We start from the raw sequence: 18,960 nt of genomic DNA, 5'->3' as shown, positions 1-18,960 counted from the left end.
ACACCAACTAAACAAGTCCGGATAGTGTTCCAATCGCTGTCTGTGGACCAGTGGTCCCAAAATACATGGGCGAAGCCCACACAAGATACCTGACTCGAAACGGAGAGAACACTGCAGGGGCATCAGATTGAAATTAAATAGGCACCTCAGGGGGAGGGGGCATCTCAGCTGGATGAACGCACAATGCCACTGCTGCACGAGGAGGCTCCATGCCCACTGCTGTATCCTGGGGAGTGCAAAGCCACAGTCTCTCAAGTCTTTCCAGTGGGTGGTTTGCCCACTGCTCTATCCTGGGGAGTGCAAAGCCACAGTCGCTCAAGTCTTTCCAGTGGGTGGTTTGCCCACTGCTCTATCCTGGGGAGGGAGGTAGTAAATGGTATCAATCGCACATCCAGAATAGTGTCCACAGTGGTAAAATGTATTAATGGAAGAAATAGTAGGTGCGAGTGGCCAGGTGCCCTACTACCCAATGGGCACTGTATAGTCTATCAAGTACACAACATTAAATGAACAAGTAGAACCACCGCACTCAAACAACGTATAGGTCAAATATAATACATATAAATCATTGCACGTAGTAGATCTGTAAGAAAATCATTCAAAGTCCTTCTTATGTTCCAGTCGGTCTTTTATTCGGACTGTTAGTCATCAATCCACAATAAAATCCATATAGGTACAGCCAGTAAAATCCAAATAGGTACAGCCAACACGTGTTTCGTCACACCTGTGACTTTATCAAGGCTGTAAAATACATACAGTAACGAGTTATGTGAGATGTACAAGTAAACTGGAACAATGGCAGTTAAGATAGCGACAGAAAAGTGTAAGTGTGCAAAACACATGGCTAACATCCCAATGTGTGTATGAGTGACATAAAACACCAATATTTAAAATTGGATCAGGGAACATAACCTAATGCAATGTCAAAACAGCATGTGGAGACCAAGAAACCCTAAAAGTGATATGCAAGTGTCAGCATCACAATGCGTAAAAAGCTAATTCTTAGTAGAGCATTGAATCAGGATAACGGTATTGAGTGACTGGAAAGGCAGGCTGGACATTAAAGTGCATATACTTACAAGGAGAAAAAGGAAATGCCTACCTATAAAAACTGTAAAAGAAGCGGTAACTCCCAGGAGTGCGTATGAGACATACCTGGGGAAGGCTGGAAGTGTAAAGAGAGAGAGAAATTAAAAAAGAGTTATGGTCGGAAAGAGATGAGAAAGGGTAAGAAAAGAAAGTAATGGGGTAAGTGAAAGAATGGGCAAGGGAAGAAAAGGGAGTAAAAAAGGTAAAGCAGGAAAGAAATACCTGAAATGGATGGAATCGGGGAATCGGATATACCTAGGATAAGATTTTACAGCCTCAAACACATTACCCCATCTCCTAGAGGGGGTAACAGGACCAAGGAACTTCCGAAATGTGAGGCCAGATGGATTCTTCAGCTATGGGCTGTTGAAAAGGGTCTCAATACAGACAATGAACTGCTTGTGTTCCTCACCTAAATTTATCCATCATACACTGCACATTGCCCAATTCGTCTCCTATCAACTCCAAAGAGTTGCAGAGTTTCCTTTGCTGTACATATTTAGTATTTAGTTTACATATTTCCTACTGTTTCTCAATTGTCACCCTCCACATTTTGTGCAATTGCTCTAGGGATTTGTGTATACCATACTTCAGACTTAATATTTTTTTGATGCATTGTTACTGTACATACGGGCTGTTTTCTATTTTGTACTTCTGCTGTTTCCTAACTATCAACTTCCATACTTTGACAGTTGCTTTACAAATTTTGATTACCATATTTCGAACTTAAGGTTGCTTTTTCAGCATTACTGCTTATAGTATTTTGTTCAACAATTTAGTTTTTTCCCACACTTTGCCTATGACATCGGTTGTTCAAGACTGTACATATTGTCTTCTCCTTATATTTCTATATGGTCGTTACGCTTTGACCTACCTTGGACGCAAATGCATGTGCCTCATGAGGTTAATTGTAGCCACAACATCTGATCAAGCTCACTACATACTGTGATGAGTTGTATTTGTTATTTATCAAATACCACCCTATATGTTGTTCATCACTCAAGAGAAAGGGTGTTTTTTGTCATTCACATTCCTCTGCATTGTAATGTATTGTATCAATTACCACTCTGCATGTTGTGCATTACTTAAGAAGTAGGGTGTTTTTTTTTTTTCCGTTCGCATTCCACTTCCCCTTAACTTATGCCTGGTTACAATTTCAACTTGAAGGGCGAATTTCTAGTTTTTTCCATGGGTTCCCACATAACATATGTACGTTCCCCCAACATGGCGGCCTCTAACTCCCGGTATTGACAACTCTGGGTTCCCAGGCTACCCTATTGACCACCCCACGGGCCCCTCCCCTCTTATGACCCTCACACTTTCTTCCATTTAACTTCAGTCGATGCACCTCGTACGGACGTTTTACTCGACGGACAGAATTTTGACTAATTTCACCATCGGTAAGTTGAACCTTTGCCCCTCTTTACTCCTTGCTTTTAGGCGTTTGCACACCTCATTCAGGTATCGCTTCTTTACTTATTGATCTATGCTTAAGATTGGACCGCACTTTGTCTTACTATAATCCACATGGCGTGAATGGTTGCGGCCCGCATCCCCACCCCACCCCTAGTTGCTCTTATCTGCTGTTTTGAGCGCCGGCACTGCCAGTTCATGGCTCACTAGTTCAATGACCGACTTATACATCCCGGCCGCTTTTGACTCTTAACGTACTGTTAATAGTTACTATACCCAGCCTTTTGGCCTAGATATGTCAACTCTCACCACTCTCATCGTTCCATGCACGTGTGCGTTTTACAACCGACAACGCGCTGTGGCCTCACTTTGCCCTTCTTTCACGTTTCTAGTGCCCTCTTCACCATTACTCACTTCATTACGTTCATCTCACCCCATCACTTTTCCTCACTCATTCCCGATACTGTTGTATCCACTTACACCTACGGCTTCCTGACGCTTACTTAATATCACCAATTCGTGTTACCTCACAACTCCTTCATTCTTACCTTTACTCCCCTTAGGACTTACCAGGGTCCCAACCTCTCCTTGAGCCTGGGGTACTTTCGCATATGACTTCATGTGTGTATTACCAGGGTCACCCTATCACTTAACCTACAGATTTCCCAAAGATACGGACTATACCTGACACCATCCATTTCAGGTATTTCTTTCCTGCTTTACCTTTCTTACTCCCTTTTCTTCCCTTGTACATTCTTTCACTTACCCCATTACTTCCTTTTCTTACCCTTTCTCGTCTCTTTCTGACCATAACTCTTTTTAATTTCTCTCTCTCTTTACACTTCCAGCCTTCCCCAGGTACGTCTCATACGTACTTGCAGAGGGTGTTAACCTCGAGAACATGTGAGGCAATGTGCCCCATCAGACAACCTACTAACAACAATTAAATCCACTTAGTCAATTAAATAAACTTTGAATCACAGGGCAGTAAGTCCTCAAACAGTTTTGACACAATCAAGGTGTAATAAATGATTAATGTGCCACACAGAAGACAAACAAACATATTTGTCAAAATTCACAGTGAATCAATATAGGAACCCTACATCATTAATACTGAAATGGATAAATCAGAATACAAAATGAAATACATCGTCGGCTAGCCTCACCCCAATTCCATGCCTTTGTCCTAATGTCATCGAATGTGCCAGCACGTATCTGATATGCTCTCAAAACAATGTCAGTCTCATAAATGAATAAACCTACAGTTACACAGAACGGATGACCTTTAAAATGATGTACATACTACCTTCCAGTTCTTTGAGAACAGCACGTAAACACAAAGCATTATACTGGTGCAAGTTTTTGATGTGTATTGAGGACAGAAGTGAAAACACACAATATGGCTGTGGTAGAATCCAAAATGGTGTAAAGGCCTAACTCGGGCCTAGTGGAGTCAAACACAGGAAAATACTGTTTTTCAAAATGCAGTGTTTTCATGATAGTGCAGAAATGTTCATAATTTTAGATAGATAATTGTTAATAAATAAAAATCGTCTCTCTCATCCCCAACCCTACTGACCTTGAAGTATGTGGCTCCATTCAATACTTCCCCATTGCGCAGCCACATGATAGAAGCAGCTGGTTTGGCATTATCTGCGTGGCACGTCAGATTCAAGTGTTCTCCGGCCCGAAGACTTATAACTGGGCCCCCTAGGATGACTGGATCATCTGGAGGAACTGTAAGAAAAGATCGAAAGTGGGGAGGTGAACTATATATAAAACAAACATTTGCAATGCAATGGGCCTCGCATTTGCTCCAGTTAGATCTATAGGCGTAGTAAATTACTAACTGGATTTTTCTTGCCAAATAAATTGAAAATTAAAAGTAAAACATTAGTTGACAAAAGCGAACCAATTCAAAGCGTCATGGCCACCAAGGAGAGACACAAAAGGAAAAAGAAGTTCTCTCACAGTCAAACATATTGGCAATCGTGAAATTATCTATGTAACAGGGACAGTGTGCAAGGCGGTAACAAAACATCCCCAAGACGGGTCAAAGGTAAAGCATTTACCAATGATAGCAAAGGATTTTTGAAAAGCAAGCCCACGAACAAGTGAAAGTGATGGGCCCACTTTTAACAGTGTGATTAAAAGCCCACAATACCTATAACAGGTCAAAGCGCTTGAGCCCTTAACCTAAAAATGGGGAAAGACTTGAGCAACAAGGGTATAGGGGACAGAAAAGGACGGACAGAGATAGGAGCAGAGAGAAGTGGACAGAGACTCAGAAAGAGAAGGCTAATTATAAGGAGAGAGGAAAAGAGCAGCAAAAGAGACCTGCTGGGAAAACAGCAGCAGAGAAAGAAAAGTAACTGTTTAAGCAGGGACAGGGGTGGAGAAAGGTTGGAGGGGTGATCCAGAAGGGAGAAAAACTATTGGTAGTGGAAATGCAATATGAGAGAGGAGAATGATAGAGCCGAGGTATGTGAGTGAGAGTGGTGGGGAGGCTAAGAAAACAGAGTTGGTTCAGTCTAGGGTCTCCAAAGCAGGTACTCCATCTACCCAGGATCTAAGCGCATGTTACAATTCTCTGCTTAAAACATAACGTTCAGCACTTCTCCAAAATGTTAGTACAGTGAGAGATGCCTGTCACATGCAGTGCAGGAGTGTCTGCCCACATGTTACAAACAATGCAATGTCTCCTTTCTGCCTAACTATGCACAAGGTAAAAACATCAGTCTCTTACAGATGTCAATCAAAAGCACTCAGAAGAGTGCACTATCTTCTCCTAGTGTGCCTGTCCAACTAAGCCCATGGTGTAACCTGTGCACTACCTCCTTCGTTCAGTTATATCTGCAGATAACAGCTCTGTGCACACAGTGCAGTGTTTCCCCCCCTGTGTGCCTATCTGACTAAACCCGTGGTGTAACCTGTGCACTGCCTTCTTCGGTCCATTTTACCTGTCAATAATAACATAGACCCTTCTTGTGTACCTGTCCACACTAAGCAAGACGGTGCAAGTTGAGCAGCCTATGCTGCTTTTCATTGCGCCTGTCAATGTTAAGGACATGGTGCAAACAGTGCAGTGCCTCCTCTGTTTTTGCGTGTCTGTCTGTACTAAGCACACGATTCAAGAGGTGAAGAGCTTGTGGTCACTGCTTTTCCCCCTCCATGTCTTCCAGTGTTTACGTTCCATGACTGCCTACACTTAGCACCATACAGTAGTCCAGTGGCTCTGCCTTTGATATTGCAACCCACACTACACACACTGAACAAACAGGCAGTGTTTCCCCTCGTGCTGTCTTGCATCACTAACCATGAGACAGACAGAACACTATTTACAATCTGCTTGACTACACTAAGCACATGAAACATATGCAGTGTTTACCATTTTAGCTGGCCAATCAAATGTGAATAACTTAATGAAACATACAAAAAGTACAATGTTTACAGTCTGGCAACTAACACCAAAGGGAAAATTGAAAGCAAAACAGCTGACATAAGGAGCCGATACAAAGCACCACAGCCGCCATGAGGGTATTCATGAAGGAGACACACAAAAGAAAAAAGAAGTCTGCTCGCAGTCAAACATATCAGCAAACGTGTAATTATCCATGTAACAGGGTCGGTCCCCAAGTGGTAACAAAATCACCCCAAGGAGGGAAAAACGTAAAGCATTTACCAACGATACCAAAGGATTTTTGAAAGGCAAGTCCATGAACAAGTGATAGTGATGGGCATTAGGTGGGCGTGGTTAAACCACCACATACATACCAAGATGTTGGAAAAGCAGTGCTTGCGTTCTGCTATGCTCGCCCTAAAAATAGCTTGCTTTAGGTAGTGCTCTCGATCTTTTATTTCATGAATTTTAAAATGAATGCGAATATCAGACCCTGTATAAACTATCCTTGAGTAATTCTTTCTATCTGTTACTGTGAACCATGTTACTTCCATGTTAGTAGTATATGCAATCTATCTCTAGTTTGTATCTGTTCAGAAAATGTGGCGTTTCCAGCCCTAATGATCTGAAGTTGGACACCTCTTCTTTTGACTCTGCCAGTTTTAGGTGCCATATTTTTAGAGCTTCTGCAAAGTACTTTATTGTGGATATGGCAATCTGAAGTCCACCACTGCTGTGGAAGCCTTCTCACACAGACTGCCCATCAAACCTTCTCAGGAGGTGGCAGATTTAAGGTAAGGCCCTTATTGAATACATACCCATTCTGAAACCCTGAACTCTTTTCTGAGACTCCGAACATGAGCATCAATTGTGGTGGTATAATTGTCTGCGGTGAAACACACTGGTAAACAGGCTGAGGGGGTCATTTGGAGTTTGGCAGCGCAAGAGCTCTGTTGTAAATTGCCAGTGATCCTACCAGCCAAGTTCACAGACTCCCAGCTCTAGTTAGAGTTGGGGGAAGCCCTCACAAAAACAGAGCCTCAGCTGGCTCCATCGGTGTAAACCTTAAACTTGATGATCCATCTGCCAAAGAGCCGTCGTATCACAGTGATGGTCATCGCACCCTACTTAGGGTATGGCGACTGTCACTTGGGTTCAGCATCCTTTATCGCCATATAAGTTATGTGGTCTGTGAGACCTGGCATCCTTGGCGTGGTCTTCCCTAACTTTTTGCCTCTACTTCCGAGGTTGTTGCTGTGTGCTGAACTGTGTTTTTGCTCTTTTTTGTTACTCTGGGCACTTTGCCACTGCTGACCAGTGCTAAAGTGCAAGAGTTCCCTATATGAAATTGTGTATGTGTAATTCACTTTACCATAATTGGCATATTTGATTTACTAGTAAGTTGCTAGCAAAGTGCCCTAGTGGTGCCTAGGGCCTGTAAATCAAATGCTACTAGTGAACCTGCAGCACTGATTGTGCCACCCACCTGAGTAGCCCTGAAAACATGGCTCAGACCTGCCACTGCAGTGTCTGTCTGCACCGTTTTTAAACTGCCATTCAACTTGGCAAGTGTCCCAGTTACCTAAACTTTCCCTTTCTATACATGAAAGGCACCCTTAGGGCAGGCCCTAGGTAGTCCCATGGGCAGGGTGCAGAGTATGTTAAAGGTGGGACATGTATTGGTGTGTTTTTACATGTCCTAACAGTGAAATACTGCCACATTCGGTTTTCACTGTTGCAAGGCCTGTCTCTCTCATAGGCTAACATGGGGGCTGTCTTTAAATATCCTTAAAGTGAAGTTTCCCTTTAAGAGCAGATAGAAATGTGGAGTTTGGGGTCTCTGAACTCACTCTTTAAAACAACAATTTTTACTGAAGTTGTTTTTTAGATTGTTAGTTCGAAAATGCCCCTTTTAGAAAGTGTGCCTCCTGTTTTGAAGTCTCAGGCCCATCAAAGACATCCTCAGCCAGCATCTGGATTCTCTGCTGAGACTCCTGCCCTGCCAAGTGGTGGCCTGCCAGTCCCTGGGCCCTGAAAAGGTGAAGTTGGTAGAACTAGGACTAAAATTCACACACACAAAGCTGTGCTGGTAAAATTTTGATGCACCACCTGCAAAGCGGCTGTGAAAACGACATGCCACCTGCCTTGCAGTTGAAATTGACGCATTACATGCATCGCGGCTGGGAAATCGATGCATCACCTGCATCGCGGATGGAGAAACGATGCAACACCCCCTTGCGGCTGCTAAAATTGACACAAACCCTACGCAGCACGGTTTTCAATCACCGTGCGGCCGGATTTCACACGCATCATCACTGGGTCTCAAAATCAATGTGAACCTGCACGGATCCGAGGTGCCCCGCCTGGAAATCAACGCATCGCTCTCCTGTGGGAGAGAAAAATTACGCATCGCCTACCTAGCCGGAGAAGAAACAACGCACTGCCTCACTTACAAGTAAATCAGCGCATCACTGACTTTTCTAACGCGCGCTCACCCATATGGCTTTATTTGTGATGCAAACCAGGTACTTTTTGTAACAACAACGTTTCCATTGTTTTCTATGGAGTAAGATTCTATTATTTTGAAAATTCATATCTTGACCTGTGTACGTTCAATTTTTTGTCGTTTTGGTCTTGTTTGATTTAGATAAATATTGGCTATTTTTCTAAACTGGTGTGGTGTCCTTTTTCTAGTGTTTTCAGTGTTAACGTGTGTTTTGGTACAAATACTTTACACTTTGCCTTTTAGATAAGCCTGACTGCTTGTGCCAAGCTACCAAGGGGGTGAGCAGGGGTTATCTTAAGTGAGTATCTCCCTTGCCCTGACAAGAGTGAGGGTGCCTGCTTGGACAGAGTGCAAACTGACTGCCAACCAGAGACCCCATATCTAACATGGTCCAGTTACGGAAAATCATCATTGGCCCTGACACACTAACAAAAAAAATGTCATGCCTAGTGGAACAAAATCCTGCTCTGGGAGTTTGACTCTTGGGGAAAAAAACAACAACAAAATTGCCAACTGGGTTCAACAAACATAGTTCCTGCTCTGCAAAGCATCAGTATTTTCCTTTGAGCCATAGTAGTGGCTGCTCTGCTAAATACACATATATCCCTGTCTGCCTAATAGAAATCTCTAAATCTGGCTGATGGCCCTGTAGGGCTTGTGAGCCTCCTGCAGCAGTCTGTATGATCCTGCGCGTCATCCAACTCATTTCAGATATCGCACAGAACAAACTCTCAGACTGTGTTTGGTTCCTACAACTAACCATCTGTGGTAGATGTGAATCAGCAACAAAAGGCAAAGACCTTTGGGAGTGACCTTTGACCTCTGTGGCCACTGGATCACTCCCCGCGCGTACAGCGACACCCAGCTGTCCCCGTGTCCACCCCCCCAACCCCCCCCCCCCCACGCCCCCCCCCTCGCTGCTCCCTGCTGGCCATCCCTGGTGTCTAGTGGTAAGTGCCGTCTTGTAATCGCTGTGTGTGTTTACCTTGTCCTGAGTTACCTTGTCTCAACTGCTTTGTTATTTCCGTGTTTTGCCTTGGCTGTCTGTTATTCCGTGTTATTCTGTGTTTTGCCTTGTTTTAGCTGTTTGTTATTCCGTGCTATTCCGTGTTTTGCCTTGTCTTAGCTGTCTTTTTACTCCGTGTTATTACGTGTTTTGCCTTGTCTTAGCTGTCTTTTTACTCCGTGTTATTACGTGTTTTGCCTTGTCTTAGCTGTCTGTTTACTCCGTGTTTTTCTGTGTTTTGCCTAGTTTTAGCTGTTTGTTATTCCGTGCTATTCCGTGTTTTGCCTTGTCTTAGCTGTCTTTTTACTCCGTGTTATTACGTGTTTTGCCTTGTCTTAGCTGTCTGTTTACTCCGTGTTATTCTGCGTTTTGCCTAGTTTTAGCTGTCTGTTTATTCCGTGTTTTTCTGTGTTTTGCCTAGTTTTAGCTGTTGTTTTTTCCTATTTTTCGCCGCCCCGTGTGACCCCGCTGCCCCCCCAGCGCCTCGGCTCCCCTAAGCCGTCTCCTTTTCCCACCGCTGCATCCCTGCGGCCCCCATTCGTCCACGCACCCCGCCTCCCAGCTGCTCCTCCCTCCCTCCTCCCCTTCTTAATGGCGGTCGTGCCGCTGGCACGCCAGAGGCAAGCCCGTCTGCGCCCGTCCGCGCCTTGACCGCGCCCAGCGCCACCCCCCCTGGTCCACGGAACCCCGCACCTCCAGATGCCACTACACTGCCAGCGACCTCAACGCCCTCAACCCTGCCGGCTCCACAGCATGCTTCCAGTCCTCATCAAGAAATACACACGGACCCTTCTCCTGCCACAACTGCAGATTTACCTGCGACAGAACCACCAAACCTCCAAAAACCAGAACCAACCACCTCCACTGCATACTCCTTAACACCCGCTCCGCACGCAAGCACGCCAACGAGCTCTGGGACCTACTCGACACCTCAGCTCCGGACGTGGCCTTCCTTACCGAAACCTGGTTGAACGACTCCTCGGCACCCGACATCGCCATAGCCATCCCAGAGGGCTACAAGATTACCCGCAGGGATCGCACAAACGGAATCGGAGGAGGAATAGCCATCGCCCACAACGCCACGCTCGAGGTCCACACCCACACGGACGACACCCTCAAGACTACTGAACATCTGCACTTCCAAATACACACCGACCCCAACACCACCCTCAGAGGAACGCTCGTCTACAGACCCCCTGGACCACGGGCACCTTTCAGAGACTCCATCTCTGACCTCGCCAGCGCCCACGCACTCGCCTCTACAGAGTACATCCTCCTCGGGGACATTAACTTCCACCTCAAGAACAACAACGATGTCAACTCCACCACCCTGATCGCCAACCTCTGCCTCAGACAACTCGTCACCACACCCACCCACGCAGCCGGCCACACGCTTGACCCCATTTTCTACACAAGCACCCACATCACCTTCAACCACACCACCAAACTCCACTGGATCCACTTCACCTTCCAGGAACAGGTCAAGCACCACCGTACACTACAGCCACCCCCGCCACTGGAGCAAAGTCACCCAAGACCAGCGGACCAGCGCCCTTGCCCAGGACCCGCCTAACGACCCCACCGACCCAGACACCGCCGCCCACAACCTCAGACAGTGGATCAATGACTGCGCCAACTCCCTCGCACCACTCAAGAAGACCACCAACAACCAAGCCACCAAGAAAGCCACCTGGTTCACCTAAGAGCTCCAGACCTCCAAGCGCATTTGCCGGAAACTTAAGAATAAATGGCTCACAAACACACACCTGACAGCTTCACGGCCCACAAAGACGCCACCCGCAGACACTACCAACTAATCAGACTAGCCAAAAGATCCTCCTTCAAAGACCGCCTAGATAACAACGCACATGACAGGAAAGAGCTCTTCAGCATCGTGAAAGAACTCTCCAACCCCAGCGCCAACGTCAATGACATTCCACCCTCACAAGAACTCTGCGATTCTCTGGCCGCCTTCTTCCACCAAAAGATCACCGACATCCACGACAGCTTCAACACCACAGCCACCCCCACCACGCCAGACACCACCTCCGCTAACACCACGCGCTCCGATCGCCTAACCGCCTGGGCCAACGTCAGCGACACCGAGACATGCAAATTCATGAACTCCATCCACTCCGGATCACCGTCAGACCCATGCCCTCACCACATGTTCAACAAAGCAGACGCAGCCATCGCTCCCCAACTATGGAAGGTCATCAACATCTCCTTCAAAACAGCAACATTCCCTGAAAGCTGGAAATACGCCGAAATCAACGCCCTCCTTAAGAAGCCCAAAGCAGACCCCCAGGACCTTAAGAACGTCCGACCCATCTCCCTACTCCCGTTCCCTGTGAAGGGCATCGAGAAAATCGTCAACCACAACTGACTCACCACCTCGAAAACAACGACATCCTGGACCCCTCCCAGTCTGGCTTCTGACAAAATCACAGTACCGAGACCACGCTCCTCGCCGCCACAGACGACATCAGATGCCAAATGGACAACGGCGAAACATCAGCCCTCATCCTCCTGGACCTATCAGCCACCTTCGACACGGTATGCCATCACACACTGAGAACCCACCTCTTCGAAGCCGGAATACAAGAGAAAGCCCTTGAGTGGACTACATCCTTCCTCTCCGACAGAACCCAGAGAGTCCGCCTCCCACCCTTCCGCTCCAAAGCCACCAAAATCTGCGGCGTACCCCAGGGCTCATCCCTCAGCCCAACATTATTCAACATCTACATGGCACCCCTCGCCCAAGTAGCCCGCCAATACAACCTAAACATCATCTCCTACGCCGACGACACCCAGCTCCTCCTCTCCCTCATCAAGGACTCCTGGTGGCCAACATTTCTAGGAACACCACCAACACCGACTGACCATGCACGCAATCTGGGCTTCATCCTCGACTCCTCCCTCTCCATGTCAAAACAGGTCAATGCAGTCTCCTCCTCCTTCTACAACACTCTCCGCATGCTCCGCAGGATCTACAAGTGGATTCCAACAGACACAAGAAAAACAGTGACACAGGCCCTCGTCAGCAGCAGGCTAGACTACGGCAATGCACTAAACACAGGCAACCCGACAAAACACCTGCGGCGCCTCCAACGCATCCAAAACGCCTCTGCCCGACTGATCCTCAACGTACCCCGCTGCAACCACATCACACCCCACCTGAGAGACCTCCACTGGCTCCCCGTTGACAAGAGGATCACATTCAAGCTCCTCACCCACGCACACAAAGCACTCCACAACACCGGACCTGCTTACCTCAACAACAGGCGCAGCTTCTACACCCCCACCCGACAGCTCCGCTCCGCAGACCTCGCACTCGCCACCATCCCCCGCATCCACCGAAAAACATCCGGCGGCAGATCCTTCTCCTACCCCGCCGCCAAAACATGGAACACTCTCCCAACCAACCTGCGACGGACCCAGGACCTACTCGCCTTCAGAAGACTCCTCAAGACCTGGCTCTTTGACCAGTAGCAGCTTACCCCCCCCCCCATCGCCTTGAAACCCTAACCGGTATGTAGTACGCTCTATAAATATATTGATTGATTGACTGAAGACCTTTGTAACCTGGTGCTTAGAAGTGCAAGGATAAGGAATAGTTGCACGAGGAAGTACAACAATTAAGGAAGGGTCTTTAGGTCAATAATAAGTGGGGTGCAGAATACATGGAGTAACGAACGAGAGGCGTTGCTACTACAATGAGTATTAAAATACCTACAGAGCAATAAAGGAAAGTTTGGAACCACTATATTGGGTACCATAGATATTTACATATACTGAAAGTCCAGTTAACGAGGTAGGTTTAAGGTCGCGCATGCTTCCCTGCAATTGTTATGTGTGCCAGGAGGAAAAAAAATCTGCTTTTCAGGTTGGTTGAACAATCAGATGATTTACTAATCAAGGATCCACTATCTATTAATTTCGTCGAGAAGACTGTACCTACTCTATATTCGGAAGACTGTCTTCTAAAAAAATTAAGCAAATACCTCACTTGAGCTACCAGGGGGAGCACAATGAACAGGGAGGTGAGAGTCCTGGGTTTCTCATCATTTGTGGCTGCTAAATCAGGTTTTGTGGGATGCATATGTATACTGGCACTGGTCATCTTTTACTTGTTTGTATTTGGTAACTGCATTGTACCATCTACCCTCTTGCCCTATTTCTGTTACCTAATTTATGTCAGGAATGGGTAGGAGTGTGTATTGTGCTAATCCTCCAAATTCATACAAACATCCCCTATGTGAAACCGGTTCAAAAGGAGAATACTTAACACCCATTCACTTTATTTTGGGGCATTGTAGCACTTATTAAAACAACAAGGTTATGTCACACGTATGACGAAAATATAAAAAGCAACGATGACTATATCTACACTGCACATTCCTACAAATGTTAGGTCAAAATGAAAAATATTAATGGTGCTCATACACTATAGTACATCCCTTACCAACATGCATATACTGGTGTATGAGAACAACACCAGTTTATCACAACAACAAGAACATAGTGGAGCACACCATATCTCCAATAAAAACATCTAGCTAGAAGGAGTGTTAGACAAGGTCAATGACATCAGTTACATCAGGTCAGTTACATCAATTACATTCTTATATGAACTGAAAAGACGTCTGGGTGTTTTAATCTTTTAGTCCATCATGGTTCCAAAGAACACAACACTCACAGGTATCCTCCATGGTTGCTATAACAAAATTCGAAAGTAGCAAAAGTCCAGTCCTGAGAGGACAAAACACGTGTCGTATGTAACATAAATTCATTGGCCTGGAAACTATAAGAGTTTGATCATTAGAGATCTGACATCTCTTTTGAAACAATTTAGATATACATTGTTAGGTTATTTTATGTATATTTTTGTATATGTATTAGAATAATGTTTTCTGAATATGTATATTCAATAAATAGATTTGTGACATATGATAAAATTGTTAATAATAACTAGTAAAGATAGCAATTATTTATAAAACACCCAGATGTCTTTTCAGTTCATATAAGAATGCAATTGATGTAACTGACCTGATGTCATTGACCTGGTCTAACACCCCCTTATAGCTAGACATTTTTAATGGAGATATGGTGTGCTCCACTATGTTCTTGTTTATGCGACATGTATGAACCTGTTGCAAAAGTCAACATGTTTCCAGTCACAGCTCGTGCCGCTTGGAAGGGGCCAAACGGGGACCTGGTGGGAATGAAAATGAAATAAAAAAAATAAAAATAAGCAAACACTTACCTCCTCTGTCGTGTCGCACCACTCCTCTCCTCCATCGCTGCAGGCAGGCACAGGCTCCCAGCCTGCCCTGTGGCCAATCCTGACGCTGCTCAGAGCATTGTCAGGATTGGCTGGAAGTGCCCAGCCACGGTGCTCCCAGGCAGACTGGGAGCCTGTGAAGGCTCTCTCCAGCCTGGCAACTGTGTTGCTGGGCTCGAGAGAGAGCCTACTTTGCATGTGTGTTTGGCTGGCCAAATACACATGCACTCTGAGGGGAAATGCTGTGCACTCCTCCTCACTCTTTGTTACCCTGTGGCCCACCCCTTTATAAGGAAACAATAATAAACTGTTTATTATCATTTCCTTGTAATGGTTTATAGCTGCCGCTGCTGCCCGTGGGGGGGGGGACAGGGGGGAGTGGGGGGGTATTGACGCTTCTTCACCCTAATGGAGGAGCCACCCCTGCATGTTTCACTGCCTTTGGATTAGTGGCACTTTCATGTGGACCTTAGGACATAGATGAAAGTTACTGCTGTCTCCAGGGTTCCTAAAGACCCTATTGTAACTCCTCATGCTAGAAGTCCTTGGTGATGGCATATGGGTTATTCTTTTGTCATCTCTCGCTTCTGAAGCCATCCAAAGACATCACTCAAATTCGCAGGAAGTACATACCCACCAGGGTAATGCCTGCCATAGAAATGTGCAAACACCACAGAAGGGCATTTATCAAGAGATAAAAAACAACCTTTGGGAAGCCTGCACTTCTTTTTAAGCAAACCTGTACATGTGACCTCAATACCATTCTGTAATAATCTTAAAGTGCAATACAGAAAAATGCACATTTCACACCAAATCAATCTTTCCTCTATTTAAGCAGGTCTTGCCACCAAATTCATACAAAGATGTCTGGAGGTTAGTGTTCTAGATAACATACTATTTCCTTCTAAGTTCCTTACAGTAAACCACAAGCTATGCATACACTTAAATAAACCAATTAATCTCAAAGTTATTTCTAAAATAAGCTGCTATCAGAATGTTAACACTGTTAAATTAATTATAGTCATTACCTCCTTGTTTGCTTCCTTGTTCCAAGCATTACGTTAATATGAGTTATCTCCTCCTACAAATCCTTAATAGTTCTATCTTCATTTTTAATGGATGCTTCCCTGGCACGGATTACCCGAATGCTCTGGTATGCCTCATAGTGCAATGTGTCCGGTACCTTCATTGAGAAAGTAAACACTGCTTATTTGTTTAAATAAATATAAAGATGGGGCAATTGAGGGCCTGCGGGAAGAGATGGCACTCGTCATAATGTAAAAATTGGGACAAAACTCTTCTGAAATTTGGGATGAACCAATATTTGTCAAATAATTACAATATACCGTCATGTCCCATATGTGTAGGTTGATAGACATACCTTGCCATCAGCAACAACAATGAATAAGGTAAAATAATCATAGTTCATTTGTATCTCTTGAACATCATGCTTTTTCCCCATCTTTTCTTTTTATCCTCTAGCACCTCCTTCTGCAGTTCTCTTAGCTGCTGTAATGTCTAAGGTAACATAAACATTAAAACTGTCAGTTCTCTCTGTTTCACATTCTTTTCTCCCATTTATTCCCAATAACTGACATGCAAGAGCCCGGTATTTTGCAACTTCGTAGAGGAATTCTTACCTTATAAAACCATTACATCTCCACTCTTGTGTGCGCCACATTTGCGCACAGCAATGGTCTCTGGAAGCTCTAATGCTTTTAGCAAATCTAGGACTTGAGGCCCATGTCACTATAACTGACCAAAGTCCTGGACCAAAAAAAAACTGTACTGGCCCTCTGTATAGATTGTAACCCTCAATCCATTGGCTATTCAGCATGCAATTAATGCTGCCACCTTTGTTGAAGTTACATTACATAAGGATGACACTTCCACAATATATAGTACAGTGCAGACTGCATATGCTACTCGGAGAATGTCATATTGGTCTGTCAGGTGATAGCACAACAACCAATTTTTAGTGGCACATCTTGAATGCCCAGTCTTGGTTTGGGGTACAACTCTGTTGCATTAATGTAATCATGGTCACTTTCATCAATCTTGTTGTCAGTTTCCTCCCCAGACAATGGCATAAGCGTTGCAGGCTTCAAAATATTAGTGCTTGATTAAAGTGTTTTCAGCTGTCAGTATTATCTGCTCATATTTAGTCAATCAACTGTTTGTAAGATGCTGAGTATGTGAAAAGTCAGCAATGTCTGATGGAGCAAGCAGCACAATAAGTGTATGCCCTATGACAATTGTTTAACTTTGCACAATTGACAAGGAAGTAGCAGCAACACTTTTCATGTACCCATGAAGTGTAGTGGCCACTGTGTTGTCAGATGGATCACCTTCTTCCTCACTGTAAGAACCCAGAGGATCCACCTCACACCTTTCACCTCTGAACCCAAGGAGATCACCTGTGGCGTCCCCTAGGGCTCATACCTCAGCCTCACACTCTTCAACGCATATATTACCCCACTGGCCAACATTGTCAGATCCTATGGTCTCAGCATAATTTCCTACACAGATGACACCCAACTACTCCTCTCACTCACTGACGACCCCTCCAGCACCAGAATCAACTTCCACACATGCATGACAAGCGTTGCTGACTGGGTGAAGAACAACTGCCTTCAGCTGAACACAGACAAGACAAAAGTACTGATCTTTGGCAATAGCAGCAACTCATGGAATGTCTTCTGGTGGCCACCAGACCTAGGACCTGCACCCACTTCCTCCGACTACACCAGAAAACTGAATGTCATCATTAACAACAAGCTCACCATGAAATCACAACTCAACACCATCTCCTCCCCCTGCTTCCTCACTTTGCGCATGCTACATAAGATATTCAAATGGCTACCCCTACACCTGAGACACACCGTGCTCCTTCCTTCAGATCACAGCAAAAACCTGGAACAGCCTCCCCACGCACCTCCGGACCATCACCTTGCTTCCAGAATTCCGAATGGCCCTCAAGACCTTGCTATTCGGATAAGCCTCCTGTACCTGCTAGCCCCTGGATACCTTATTGGTTGATTGGCCACGCTTTATAAATCTGGATTGATTGATTGATTGAAGCCTGTCTTTTGGGGCTAACACTCAAATGACTCCCTGGACAACTGAGGTGACATCTCCCTGGTCTGCAATCCTTCATTGTTCTTCTTCTTGAGAGTTGTTAAAGGCAACAAATTACACACTGCAACAAGTTACATTAATTTGGACTTGAGATACAAGATGGGCTTCATGTAACAAGTTGTTTGATACCTTAGAATTGCCACTTTGGTTGCACTGTTCTGGAGTTAGCACAGTTAAGTAGTTCAGTGTGTAACCATGTATTCTCCATTTGGGTGACCAACTCTTTCCATCGTAAAACAGTTGTTTCACGTGCTTTACCGTCAGGACAAGTAAAGTACATGTCGTACCTGTGTTATATGTTGTCCTCTGCCTTTAGGGCTTGGTAAGCCTGCAAGCGGGATAACTTACATACATGTCCAGGAGAAGTGGTGTCTTTGCCATTGCTTTAATGGGCAAAGTTGAGCTAGAAATGCAAGACAGGTCTACCAGTCTGCAGAAGCAGACTGGGGGACTTGTTTTGCTTGGGTGGTACAACCAGTGCTGCCAGCCCTGGGGTACTCCTCTAACTTACATGCCCTAGATACCAGGATATGATTTACTAGGGGCGCACAGGAAAGTTAGCTATTTCCAATTGGGTACAGCCAGTTCAACATACGCTTAAGGGTCAGGCCAATGGCACTGAGGTCTGGTTAACATGCTACAGTGCGATCTCAGTCAAAAAAACAGCAGCATTAGTTGAACAACCTGGGGGTTACCATATAAAGATGCAATCCTTACACACACACTTCTCTTTCATGACAGAGTAAATATAACTATTTCTTGTATGTTGGAAAGTGGATTATTAGTAAGGGCAGGTAGGTACCTACACCTAGGCCCTCATTATAACCCTGGCGGTCGGTGACCGCCAGGGCTGTAGTGGCGTTCGTACCACCAACAGGCTGGCGGTACTGGACACCACATTTTGACCGTGGTGGTACTGCCGTGGTAACAACACTGGGACCGGCGGTATACCGCCATGGCGGCCCCGGCAGTCGTAGCTCACAGGGCAGCACTGCAAGCAGCGCTGCCTTTGGGATTTCGACTCCCCTTACCGCCAGCCTGTCCATGGTGGTAGACACCGCCATGGAAAGGCTGGTGGTAAGGGAACTCTGCGTGCCCCTGGGGGCCCCTGCACTGCCCATGCA

General features: G+C 45.5%; 1 protein-coding gene across 2 annotated transcripts in view; it reads right to left on the bottom strand.

Annotated features, from left to right (window-relative positions):
• Positions 1–18,960, bottom strand: part of KIRREL3 (kirre like nephrin family adhesion molecule 3) — a 3,739,713-nt gene that overhangs the window by 1,970,276 nt on the left and 1,750,477 nt on the right. For both annotated transcript variants that reach the window (XM_069224509.1, XM_069224508.1), the window contains exon 5: positions 4,082–4,239. In XM_069224509.1, the coding sequence (XP_069080610.1) occupies positions 4,082–4,239 (158 nt within the window). The remainder of the gene's footprint in view (positions 1–4,081; positions 4,240–18,960) is intronic.

The sequence above is a fragment of the Pleurodeles waltl genome, chromosome 3_1 (assembly GCF_031143425.1).
Source record: "Pleurodeles waltl isolate 20211129_DDA chromosome 3_1, aPleWal1.hap1.20221129, whole genome shotgun sequence".
Lineage (NCBI taxonomy): Eukaryota > Metazoa > Chordata > Amphibia > Caudata > Salamandridae > Pleurodeles > Pleurodeles waltl.
Note: the sequence above shows the minus strand (reverse complement) of the source record. Positions and strands in the feature narration are given on the sequence as shown.